The sequence below is a fragment of the Sarcophilus harrisii genome, chromosome 1, assembly GCF_902635505.1.
Source record: "Sarcophilus harrisii chromosome 1, mSarHar1.11, whole genome shotgun sequence".
NCBI lineage: Eukaryota > Metazoa > Chordata > Mammalia > Dasyuromorphia > Dasyuridae > Sarcophilus > Sarcophilus harrisii.
This window is the reverse complement of record NC_045426.1, coordinates 249,786,027-249,799,272: the sequence shown is the minus strand read 5'-3', so window position 1 is coordinate 249,799,272 and position 13,246 is coordinate 249,786,027. Positions and strand designations below refer to the sequence as shown.

The 13,246-nt window shown below is 37.5% G+C and overlaps 1 protein-coding gene across 1 annotated transcript; it reads left to right on the top strand.

The window, feature by feature from the left end:
• The first annotated feature begins 1,266 nt into the window (after window positions 1-1,266).
• C1H9orf40 (chromosome 1 C9orf40 homolog) lies at window positions 1,267-9,584 on the top strand. Its single transcript, XM_031939585.1, has 2 exons — window positions 1,267-1,918; window positions 8,438-9,584. Exons 1-2 carry the CDS (start codon window positions 1,490-1,492, stop codon window positions 8,579-8,581), a joined length of 573 nt encoding a protein of 190 aa, XP_031795445.1. The 5' UTR covers window positions 1,267-1,489; the 3' UTR covers window positions 8,582-9,584.
• Window positions 9,585-13,246: the final 3,662 nt, after the last annotated feature.

Genomic DNA, 13,246 nt, shown 5'->3' with positions numbered 1-13,246 from the left:
AACATATACAACTTTCTCGATAAAACTAACCTCAGCTTTACTCCCGTATTCATTTCTTCCCATCTCCTCTCCAGGACTTCACCCAAGACGCCAGATAATTAAAACCTCTATCAAGAATATCTCTCTCCACTTACACAAACTGATGCTGAGTGAAATGAGCGGGACCAGGAGATCAATATATACTTCAACAACAATACTAGATGATGACCAGTTCTGATGGACCAGGCCATCCTCAGCAACGAGATCAACCAAATCATTTCCAATGGAGCAGTAATGAACTGAACCAGCTACGCCCAGAGAAAGAACTCTGGGAGATGACTAAAAACCATTACATTGAATTCCCAATCCCTACAGTTATGCACACCTGCATCTTTGATTTCCTTCACAAGCTAATTGTACAATATTTCAGAGTCTGATTCTTTTTGTACAGCAAAATAACGGTTTGGTCAGGTATACGTATTGTGTATCTAATTTATATTTTAATATATTTAACATCTACTGGTCATCCTGCCATCTAGGGGAGGGGGTGGGGGGTTAAGAGGTGAAAAAATTGGAACAAGAGGTTTGGCAATTGTTAATGCTGTAAAGTTACCCATGTATATATCCTGTAAATAAAAGGCCATTAAATTAAAAAAATAAAAAAAAATGCTTCTCTCTCCTCCTCCACGAAAGGCCTTTGCTGCGCCTCTCTTTTGCTTCAGCCTCCAGTTTACACTTACGTGCCCCAGAAGGGATCTGCCCGTGACTCCTTGCTTTAGAAGGAGAGCTGCAGGAGGACAGGGCTGTGCTTTGTTGAGCACTTAGCACAGTAACGGCTTGCAATAAACTTACTGCTAGTTGATCTACAAAGCTAAATTTCCACCTACGGAGTTCAAAGAAAAAACCCTGGAGCACCCCCTCTAGGGGTGGTCCCGAGCTTACAAAGGGAGTGTATTTTTAAAAGTGAAAAAATAATTTAATGTTGGTTAAAAAGCTTAGTAGGTAGCGCCCACTGTGCCTAGACAGGACACAGGGTCCCAAAAGACGCTCGGTGGCACAGGACGGAAAGAACTAGACTAGTTTTTTTCCGCAAAGCGGGCTGAGAATCGGTTACCTTCCCCAACCCCAGCAACGCCCCCCTCCGTCCCATGTAGACCGCTAACTTCCGGTAGTGGAGCCGCCGCCAACCAGCAGCTGGCTCGGCCGGGACCGCCCGCACCGAGCACGCGCGCATATTCGAAACCCGCAGTGCCCCCGCCGCCACCTCCTCCCCCCCGCCTGCTGACACCTGCGCGAGCGCAGAACCCTCCCCGAGTCCGGACTGCAGGCTGCGTGCCCACGTCGGGCTCTTCGCGCGCACCGCGGCTCCCCACACCCACTTGCCGTCCCCGCCTCCCTCTAGCCGGTGTCAGACCCTTATCTTCTGTCTGTCCCTACCCCCCTCCCCCGGCTTTCGCCGAATCCCGTCAATTTGGGAGTAGGCCTGATTCAGGCCAGGCCTAGTGGGCTAATGGCCAAGCGGCGCGCGGCGGAGCCGTTGGCGTTCCACGTGCCCTGGAAGCGGCTCCTGCCCTGCGGCCGCCTGGACGACCCCGAGCCGCTGCCGCCGCCATCGCCGTGGTCGCCGCCGGGGCTCGGGCCTCGGTTGCCGGTAAACGGTTCCGAGCTGCGCCGCAAACGAAAGCGGGAGGACGGGGCTATGGCGGAGCTCCTGTCCTCTCCCAGCAAGCGCTCCGGCGACGCCGCGGGCCCCAGCGGCCCGGCCCCTGGGGACGGGTCCCGCATGGACATTGGAGAGTCCAAACCACCAGCCGAGCTGCGCGGCCCCACGGAGGAGCCCGGGCCGCCTACACTACTCCGGACCTGCGCTTCGGAGACCGAGCGGGGCGCCGGAGAAGAGGTCCCGCGGCCCAGAGGCTCCAGGCCCGGCGAAGAAGAGGTAAGGCTGAACTGGGGCACCTGGGCTCTCGGCCCGCGTTCTCCCGCCTCCTTCCTGGGCCGGCCCCTCGGAGGACGTCCCCTTTCCTCCACTCCCCTCCGCGAGTGCAGGAGGCGGGCCGCGGCAGAGGCCTGGGGCTTCCTGCGGGCCCTGCACCTTCGCACATGCTCAGTGACATCCGTGGTGTGTTGTGTACCTCTCCTGTGAGGAACCGGAGCAGAGAGACTAGCCTTATAATCTTAAGGTCTGGAAGAAGCCTCACAGACGACACAGGCTTAGCGAAGTTACAAGTCTCTTGTCCAGGGTCTCACAGTCGGTGGCAGTCCTGGAATTGGTACCCGGGCCTCCGACTCCAAATACACTCTCTCTGATCTGAGGCTCTGAGCTTTTCTTCAAGCTAATGTGATTACCAGCCATCGGATAATAATGGTTCAAGTTTGTATTTAGTTCCATAAAAATCTTCAGTGCCACTAAACTGCCGTTGCCCTGAAGGAACCTGCATTCTGTTATAGAGGGGTGTGTGTGTGTGTGCACATAACATCCATTCTTAAATATGTTTCATTGTAAAATTCAAATAGAGAATTTGAATGACTCCCTTCAGATATAAACGTGTGTATATATACAAAGTACAACATAATGTTGCATTAGCAGCTGAGGGAATCGGGAAAAACTTCATGTAAAAGGTGATACTTGTGCTAAATTTTGAAGGAAATCGGGGATTTCCAAAAGGTGGAATTACGGAGGAAGTGTGTTCCAGACATAAGGGAAAACTATGCAAAGGCACAGAGGGGAGATGGAGTGTGGTGTATGTGAGGACCAAAAAGGCCAGTCTAGCTTTAATTTCTAGCTTTAATTCATGAGTGCAAGGAGAATGAAGTGCAACACAATTGGAAAGGTATGTCTTTAAGGACTTCAAAATTGGAAAAGTGTAATAATAACTCACATTTATATACAATTTTAAAGTTTGCAAAGCACTTTGTATACATTATCTTAATTTGATCCTTAAAACAGCCCTGTGAGGTATGCGAGGACTAATAGCATTGGAGTTTGAGGAGGAGAGTGACATGGTCAGATCTGTGCTTTAGGAAAATTAACTTTGCAGCTTTGTAGCCTTTTTGTTTTCACATTAAATCCCCATGATAAGTTTAAATTAAACATTTTTTTAAGGAAAAAATTAATTAGCATTCAGTAACAATACATCATCAGGGAAGAACCTAGAACCAGATATCTATTATCAAGTTGAGTATGTTTCTTAGTAAAGTCAAATAAAGTGAATTTGTAGAAAACATGAATGTTTGGCTCTGTTTCTGAACCATATTTCCATCTATTTCTAATCAAACCAGTTTCATTCGTGAGGAGTCTGAAGGTCTGTGTCTGCCTTCCTTTCTGTGACACTCTCTTTATTTTTTTTGTTTAGGTTATTTAAAAAAATTATTCTTACAAGTATTTATTATCTCTCTACTCCTCATTGAACAATTAGAAAAGAAAAATGAAACCCTGGTGACAAATTTGCAAAGTCCTCCAAAACAAATTTCTGCATTGTCCATGTTCAAAAATTTACATCCCATTTAGCATTTTAAGTCCAGCACCTCTCTGGCTTCCTGGTAAGTGGAATATTTAATCATCAGCCCTCTGGACTTTTGGGTTGGAATTCTAAAGTCATTCCAAGTTGGTTTTCTTTTTAATGTTATCATTGTTACAAATTCTCTTCTAGTTTTGCTCACTTCACTTTATATCTGTTCCTAGAGGTTTTTCCATTTGCCTCTAAAATTGTCCATTTCATAATGGAACAATAATATTCCATTACATTCATTTATCATAATTTTTTAGTGGTTCCCCAGTATGTGGGTACCTTTTCATTTTCCAGTTTGGGGCTACCAAGAAAGAGCTGCTGCTAAATAACTTATTTTTGTACGTATAGCTTTTTCCTCTTTCTTCTTTTTGGGTTATGAGCCTAGCAGTAGTGATCACAGGATCTCACCAACTTTGAAGTAGTGTGTTTTTTAAATTTCTCACCAAAAAAGTTTTTACTCCTGTCATTTGAACTGTAAAAGTTGCTGTTTGGATTTTTTTTCCCCAATGGTTAAGTGGATCGAATACCATTAAATTATTAATGATTTCAATCTTTAATTTTCACCTTTCTTACAGATTTACATTGATTATTTCAACTATTTCTTAAACAGTCATATCTGCTGTTGGAAGAAATAAGAGATCTCATTTTTAGTAGAATAAATAGGAACATGGTGAATTGTCTCTTGTAGTTTTCTGAATCCTATAAACTTAAGCAACTTTTTTTATTCTTTTGAGAAAATTCATTATTAATTGCATTCTGCAAAGTTATGTACATATGTAATTCTAAGTGATTGTGTTAAGAAAAAAGTTATAAAAGGGAGAACTGGAAGACTAGGCAGAGATAGGTTTTCTCTAATATGCTAATTCAAGTGAAACATGCTTAGAAGATATCCTTTAAAGATGTTTAACATGAATATTAGATTAGTTTGCTTTGAAAACTTTAAAAGAATATATAAATGTGAGTTATTATATCTTTCTAATTTTCAAGTCCTTCAAGACATACTTTTCCAATTTTATTACACATTATTCTTGCACTCATGAATTAGTTAGACTGGCCTTTTTTGCTGTCTACACAGCATATATCACATTCTATCATTAATAGATGAGCAAGTTAGAGTCAAAAGACTTCTTGTTTTATATTACTATACTATGTGACCTTGGGCTAATAATTCAATTTTATCTGAGACAGTTTTCTTGTCTGCAAAATGAAGATTAAGAATGCTTCTAAAAACTCATTTGGCCACCACCCTAATTTAATCACCCAAGACTACTTACTTAGAATATTGGAGTAATCTGCTAATTGGTATCTTTACCTTAAGTCTCTTCCATCTCATGAAACAGTGTTGAGTATTTCTAAAACATTGTTCTGATTATATCACCATCACTCAACCATCCTCCCCCAAACACACTCCTGGTTATGATAATCATTTAATTTCTAGTACTTAATTATATTGTTTTTCATTTTATTTTTTACTTCTTCCATCTACATGGATGACTACTGTTTGTATAATTGAGTCAAAAGATAAATACAATTTTTTTTTCTAAGACTCATCTTCCATCCACTGTTCTTTTCTACCTGTATACACACTCTTGTTGATCTCATTAGCTTTCTTGGGTTTAGCTATCTTTTCTGTGAAAACAGGTCACAGACATGTCTAAACTCTAGCCTGTTTAGTTCTAATCTCATCATTATGATGTGGTTGATGAAGCATTAGATAATGTGCTTTAGGAAAAGCACCAATGGGGTTCAGTCATGTGACAAATTCACAATGGCCATTCTCTTTAGCAAAAGGTAGGTTTATTTAGGAAAAGAGGTTATAGACAAAATGAAATAGATACACCAGGAGTGGTAAATATGAAATAGAGTGGGAGAACATATAGTTAGAAAGAAAGGGATTTTAATAATTAATAATGTAATATAAGTTCCTTGATGGAACTGATAATTATCCAGGAGAAAGGGAGCATCCCACGAGGTTGGGGCATGCCCTTAGCTGGCAGGATAAATCCCGAAATTGATTTAAGCACCTAAAAGAGTTAGTTAGCTGTAAGGAGCTGTAAATACATTTTGAGAAGGGAGACACCATAAGGCATGGTGGAGTTAGAGACTTCATGAGACAGTATTGTGGAGGACTGACCCAAAGGAGTGCAGCAAAGATAGCATGTGCTATAAATTGATGTATAGAGAAAATTTAATCTCAGGAACATGATAGAGATTTCTGACAAGACTTAACAAGATGAGGTTGCCCATGACCTCACAGAGGGTAGGCTTCAAGGGTTTGACATAATTTGAATTTCTGACTGTACCAACTCCAAGAAGGTGTAACCATGTAGCTAAATTGATCTCTATCAGTATCTTTTTCCTACCTACTCCAGGGAACAGTTTTATCAATGCTCCAATTTCTCCCTGCCTACCACATCCACCATTCAGGATCTCATCAATTAATTGTCTTGTGGATGTCTCTGTCTAGTTGTCCCATAGGCATCTCTTAAACTAAAGATAATAAAACAGAACTCATTTTCTCCCAAAGATAGCCATCCTTTTACCTTCTTTACTGCTGTTGAGGTCACTATTCTTCCAAATCATCTGACTCATCTTTGATTCTTCACATTCTCTCATTCCCCACATTTAATCAATTGCCAAGTTAGAGAATCATCTTGATTTTATTCCATTCCCTGTGGCAAGATGTAAACCCCAAATGAGGTGGGATTATAAGAGATGACAACATAAGAATTGATGACATATCTCTTTTTATTTAATAGCCTTTTATTTACAGGATATATACATGGGTAACTTTACAGCATTAACAATTGCCAAACCTCTTGTTCCAATTTTTCACCTCTTACCCCCCCACCCCCTCCCCTAGATGGCAGGATGACCAGTAGATGTTAAATATATTAAAATATAAATTAGATACACAATAAGTATACATGACCAAAACGTTATTTTGCTGTACAAAAAGAATCAGACTCTGAAATATTGTACAATTAGCTTGTGAAGGAAATCAAAAATGCAGGGATTGGGGATTCAATGTAATGGTTTTTAGTCATCTCCCAGAGTTCTTTTTCTGGGCATAGCTAGTTCAGTTCATTACTGCTCCATTAGAAATGATTTGGTTGATCTCGTTGCTGAGGATGGCCTGGTCCATCAGAACTGGGATGACATATCTCTAAATGGGTGACATTTTGTTATGATTACATAGGGTAAAAGAAAGCAAAACCAGGCTCATTTCAGAAGTCAGTATCTGCTTGAAAGAATAGAGTACATCATTGGCCATCTTTTCTAATACCTTCTCTCAGTCTCCTCATTTCCCATTTTCAGTTTAGTTGTAATAGAGACTACATGAAGGGGAGAGTAGAGTCAAATGAGCTAATAACTAGTTTAAAGTGCTGTTCCCTAGGTAGCTTAGTGGATAGCATGTCAGACCTGGAGTCAGGAAGATCATGAGTTCATATCTGACCTCAGACACTAGCAGTGTGACCTTGAGCAAGTCCCTTCACCCATTTGCCCCAGTGCTCAGATATCTCTTAAATGAACTGGAGAACAACATGGCAAGCCATTCCACTATCTTTGCCATTAAAAAAAAAAAAATAAGATCATGAAGAGTCATACTTCATTGAAACAAGTGAAGAACAAGTCTTTATTCTATTGTTATTGCTGTATTCAGAACATGTTTAATGAGCATGGCCAAGAGATCATTATATACTTAAACAACAATACTATATGATGACCAATTCTGATGGACCTGGCCATCCTCAGCAATGAGATCAACCAAATCAGTTCCAATGGAGCAGTAATGAACTGAACCAGCTACGCCCAGCGAAAGAACTCTGGGAGATGACTAAAAACCATTACATTGAATTCCCAATCCCTATATTTTTTGCCCACCTGCATTTTTGATTTCCTTCACAGGCTAATTGTACAATATTTCAGAATCCGATTCTTTTTGTACAGCAAAATAACAGTTTGGTCATGTATACTTATTGTGTATCTAATTTATATTTTAATATATTTAACATCTACTGGTCATCCTGCCATCTGGGGGATGGAGTGGGGGGAAGGAGGGGAAAAACTGGAACAAGAGATTTGGCAATTGTCAATGCTGTAAAGTTACCCATACATATAACGTGTAAATAAAAGGCTATTAAATTAAAAAAAAAAAAGAACATGTTTAAAACTTCATATGGAATTGCCTTCTGAGAAAGATTACATAGGAAAATATTCATTACTTGGTAGTCAAACTTTTGTAGTATTAATTATTTGACCAGATGAAATATCACCTGATAAGCTTATCATTTCATTCTTCAGGTTTAATTCAGAACAACTTTTGATTATTTTCAGAAACCAAACACACCATCAAAAACCAAGAATGTGCTAAGACTTTGAAGGCAATTGCAAAGAAAGTTTTAAAAAGTTAATTTAAGGAGTTTCCTTGAAATAAATTTACTATTCATCATCAAAGTAACGTGTGTGTGTGTGTGTGTGTGTGTGTGTGTGTGTGTGTGTGTGTGTTTTGATTGAACTGAAAACAAATATGGTACTTACAAAAGGTTGTTGTGCTTATGTTTTTATAGGTATTTAATTTCTTCATCACCATTTGGAAAATTCCATTCTTGTGCTGTAGATACAAGAATATTTTTGAAGACATAGCAGGAGAAAATGAAAATAGTTGTCTAAGAAAAGATTGTCACAAACTTCTCAACTCCTAGTAATAAGAAGTGATAGTTGTAAAAACCTATAAATAGTAAAGCATTATAAATTAAAATATGCAATTATATAATGAAATGCATTTTGATAGTAGTATTTTAGATGTACATATTTTTGAAATTTGAAAATAAAAGATGAAGCCTTTTTTGGTTTTCCTTTTAAAAGGGGAAATTGTTTCTTGTAGTGACTTATCTTTTATCTAAACCACTGATTAATTTTGATATGTTTTTATCTCTTAACAGCTTATTGAAGAATTTTGGCAGTATAATACATTTCAATACTGGAGAAATCCATTACCTTCCATTGATCTGTCAGAAATTGAGAAACTGACTGAAGCAACTCTTACCAGCAAGGATGAAGGTGTTGAAATTGACATGGAATCTTGACAAATGGATCTGCTTCAGATGGAATAGTGGTGATAGGTTTCATTTCAGGATACTCATCTGTTTCCAAATCTACCTGCTTCTCTTCAGAAAATGAATGTTTCAGATATTTTGAATTATAGTACTCCATCTGAAAAAAAAATGAGAGAAGGACTTTTTATAGAAAAATGTTGAGACTATTGACATGTCTGAAAGGGATTTTTTCCTGGGTAGTCAAGGACAAAGGATAGTTAAAACAGAAATGTTTTAAAACATTGATGTTTGAAGAAGAAAAATATGTTCAAACTTTAAACCTGAGTTTATCTCTAGCCAGTTTAGGAGTTCTGGCAGTATGAGAGGTGACGGAGAACTGATGGAATATTAAACCAAAAAAGGTTTAGTTGTGGTGCATGACATTTAAGAAGTTTTATAACAAATGCTGATGATAGTAAATACTATATTAATACATTTTGTTACCTGTGTTCTTAGTTGAACCAAAAAAGCTGTCACAACATCTATGCAAGCTAGAAAGGTGACTTTGTCAGCGTGTTTTCTCTTTCTGAGAACTAATGACATTTTTAAAGAACACTTTCCTTATGCTGTGTAATGTAAAATAGTGGACAGTTTAGAAAGCACTCTTTGCATTTGGGCTTGTACAGCCATCAATATAATTTGACTTATGTTGAGTTGTGCCAAAATGTCCAATCAAAGGTGGATGTGGAGCAGTGGGAACTGATCAGGGGCTCCTTTTCCCCGGGGATTAAGGGGAAAGAAATTTTATCATACAATCAGTTTGGTTGGTTTAGTTATTTTTTTTTTTTTTAAACTAATGAAGTTTTTTCTCTCTTAAATGATAAGAAACTTGTCATAGCTGGACCAATGTATAATTGCTTTGGCTTTATCATCTTATGATGTATTATGACCAAGTTTTAAAGTTTGTTTATTATTACTGTTGCATAATGGTAAGCTTTATAAAGCCCTTGCTAAAAAAAAAAATAAATAAAGTTTCTATTGTGTGTTTAAGTTACTCAAGTGTTGATGATTAAGTTAACATTATATAACTATCAGATTTTCTTGTATTTGTGTAATTTATTCCTTCTTTTTTTTCTGTTTACATTAGATACGGAAAATCCTAATTCTGTTAAGGAAAAAAGGAAAATCTTAGGGGTCTTGTGAGCTCTGAGAGTTAATAATAGTTCGATTGTAAAAGACTAACTCAACAGAAAGGATTTTGGATTTTTGGTGAATTTACATAACTCTCGAATTTTTCTGTATGTTTATCTTATTGATCTTTTTTTTTACAAAGTGAATTTGCCATACTGAAATCATTTAATTATTCCTAGTAATGTTTTTTGGACATAGGTATTCTGATTTCCTTTAATTTTTAACCTTTTCTATGTGAACAGAATTTACCCTAAGATATGGGCATCATATATATGTATGTATATATCTTTTATGTGTGTGAGCATTGTATATATGGAGAGATATAGATATGAACATCAAATATAGATAGTTTCTTTTCAAAGGCTGTCAAGTAGTTTTAGCTTTACTTAATCAGTTCAGGGTTTATCTGACTTCAGCTAGTGCTGAATTGATATGTTATTCTAAGCACAATATAATTCATATTTACTAGTGTTATGCCACAGTCTCCTTGAATTGTTCTACCTTGGTTTCCCTGCATTAGTTTCCCTAAATTATATCTAAATTTCCCTGACTTAGTATGCAACCCCCCCACACACACTTTTTTTTTCCCTGTTCATTAGGGCTGTACAGATCTAGCCACTCTTACATTCCAAAAGATAAGATCCAAATGTCCTATCTCAGATACCTAATTGACATCCTCTACCTCTATTCCTCAAGACTTCCTGTCTCTAGCTGGACACTTCCTTAACTTCCAATTAACAAAAATTTGTAGTTCTCACCCCCAGTCTGTCAGAACTGAATTTATGATCTGTCCCTATAAGTTCCTGTTCTTTGCCTTCTGCCTTTGTTTCTCTTTTCACTGAAGACTCCTTGGAGTCTCACTTTCAATACTGGATACTTTGAGAGGAGAGTCGGATCCAGTCAATTAAGTCCTCCAATAAATATTAAAAACTCTCTAATCTCTTATCTTGACTCAGTTTCTCCGGCATTACACTAGATTTTAAGGTTTAAAAAGTTTTCACACTACAGATTTGAAGGGAGGTAGAATAGAATGTCAGAAGACTTGGTACAGATATATGGTTCCCTTCATTGATGCAGATCAATTAATTCAGATGAAACAATGCTGATATGCATGGTAGAATGGTAGTTGGTATATTTGGGCCCTTGTAAGTTAGTGCATACCTGAAAGGAATCCTCACCTCCAAAGAGTAATTATTACCTGCTGGAAGACTCAAAAAATTCAGAGAAAGTCCATTTCAGAGGTATTCCTGACATCCAGCCTAAATTGGTCTCTTTGCAACCTTTCCATTGCTCCTAGATCCCTTTCCCAAAGACTTGAAGCAAATGATCATTAAGTATTTTTTTTATTATAGCTTTTTATTTACAAGATATATGCATGGGTAATTTTTCAGCATTGACAATTGCAAAACCTTTTGTCCCAACTTTTCCCCTCCTTCCTTCCACCCCTTCCTCCAGATGGCAGGTTGACCAATACATGTTAAATATGTTAAAGTATAAGTTAAATACAATATATGTATACAGATCATTAAGTATTTACTATGTTCCCTTGACCTGTGTTCAGCCATTTATAAATATTCCATATAATCCTCACAATAATCTTTGAAGTAGGTGCAGTATTTCCATTTTATAGTTGAGCCACCAAGGGAAACAACCTTTAAGTGACTTGCCCATGGTCATCCAGTAAGATTAGATTTACACTTGGATTTTCCTTACTCTATTCATTGTAACATCTGGTTATCAACCCCTCCTCATTTTTAGGCTATATACCTAGTTCCCTTCAGTGGATTCTCAAGTGACATTGGATCATATGCATTTAGCATTGAGATTTTTTCTGATTGTATTAGTGTTCCAAGATGATGGAATAAAGATGGATCTTGGAGTTCCATCTGAATGTATTGCCAGTAATGTCTATCAGATGTATAAGAAAACAGTTCCTGGAATCTTTAATTCTTAACAAAACAATAGATCCAATTTCAGCTATTCTAACTTGGAGCTAGATACCAGGGCAGATTTTGACAAAGGTGAGTTTACTGTAAGCCTTCCTAGACTTCAAAATTTGACAGTAATGTTATGAGATTATATTCAATATTTAATGATTAATTTGTAATAAAATCATTTCCAAAGGAAAAAAACAGGATTTTACTGACATCTAAATCTTCATAACGATCATTATAAACCTATAAAAGGAACAAAATTAAATTGTTTGGTGTGTTGGCAAATGCATGATTCTCGGTAAAGCTTTGGGCAAGTTTTTAAATAACGTATCTAAGCCTTGGTTTTCTTAAGTATAAGATTTGGGCATGGCCTGGTTGATTCTTACAAAGTCCATTTTAGCTCTTAATATTCTATCACTATGAAACTTTTTAAAAAAAGCTTTTTCAACTTGTGACTTGGATAAACATCAAATTATTTCTTTAATTTTAGCTTTGCTAGTTGGACAAACTTAGAGTAATCTGAATGTGTGTGGTTCCTGTATATAAATACAGGATCCATTCCCCCCCTCCCTCAAGTTTTGCATATTAAAGCTGGATTTCTAGATAAATTCATATTTTTAGTATGCCTCTGTATGTGAGATTTCAAAGAGATCTATTTTCTGGGCATCTTATATTTGAACCAATATGGTATTGAGTGCCTGCTTTGTGCAAAAAGTATTTAGGTGGGTGCTAAACAAAGATAATGTATTTCCTATCCTCTGCAGTTTAGGATCCAATAGGGGATGTAGCATTTATATAAGTAACTTGAATACAAAATAATCATGCAAATGAGAAGTATTGGAGCACAAAATAGGTACAAAGTCTTATGACTCAAGAGATTTGAGAATGATAAACTTCCTATGTAGAAGAGTACCTCTACAAGCCTAACCTTGAAGGTTAGCTAGGATTTCAATAGGTGAAGATGGGAGGACATGTCAAGTTTAAGATGATCAGACACAAAAGCTGGCAGAAAAGAACATTGTCTAGTTTGGCTAGAACATAGGAATTATGAAAGTAGTACTTCAGTGAAAGTAGTTTTAGGCTATTTAATTAAACTATATAATTCTATACAAGTAATCATGGGTAATGAGGTTATCCATTAATATTAAGTACATACTTGGTGAAAAGACAATTATGCTCAATTCTAAAGATACCAAAAAAAAAGGGTAAAAAAAATCCCTATCCTTGGGGAATTTGCATTCAAAAAATTGGGGAAATTATACATAATTACTAGATGTAGAGTAGATAAGAGGAATAAACAGATCACAAATTAAGCAACTAAGGCCCAGAGTATGCCATTCATTCAAGGAAGCTAATGACACCATTTGAATGTGTCACATGACCTTGTCTTGTGTTATTTTAGAGATTAAGCTCCTTGAAGATGGCTTTGTTTCATTATTTGTAATTCTATCTCTAGTGTCTAGGGCAATGCCAGGCATATATTGATATTACAAATGCTTATTGATGGGTAATTATTTTCCTTTTCTGGGTTAGCCAAAAACTTTTTTTTTCAAATACATTTTCCCAAAATGCTGATATTGAATGTAGGAAA

Bases quoted from the DNA above. Each gene is read 5' to 3' on its own strand.
- C1H9orf40 (XM_031939585.1), top strand. From the start codon at position 1,490: ATGGCCAAGCGGCGCGCGGCGGAGCCGTTGGCGTTCCACGTGCCCTGG. The intron at 1,919-8,437 runs GTAAGGCTGAAC...ATCTCTTAACAG, and splicing joins CCAGGCCCGGCGAAGAAGAG to CTTATTGAAGAATTTTGGCA.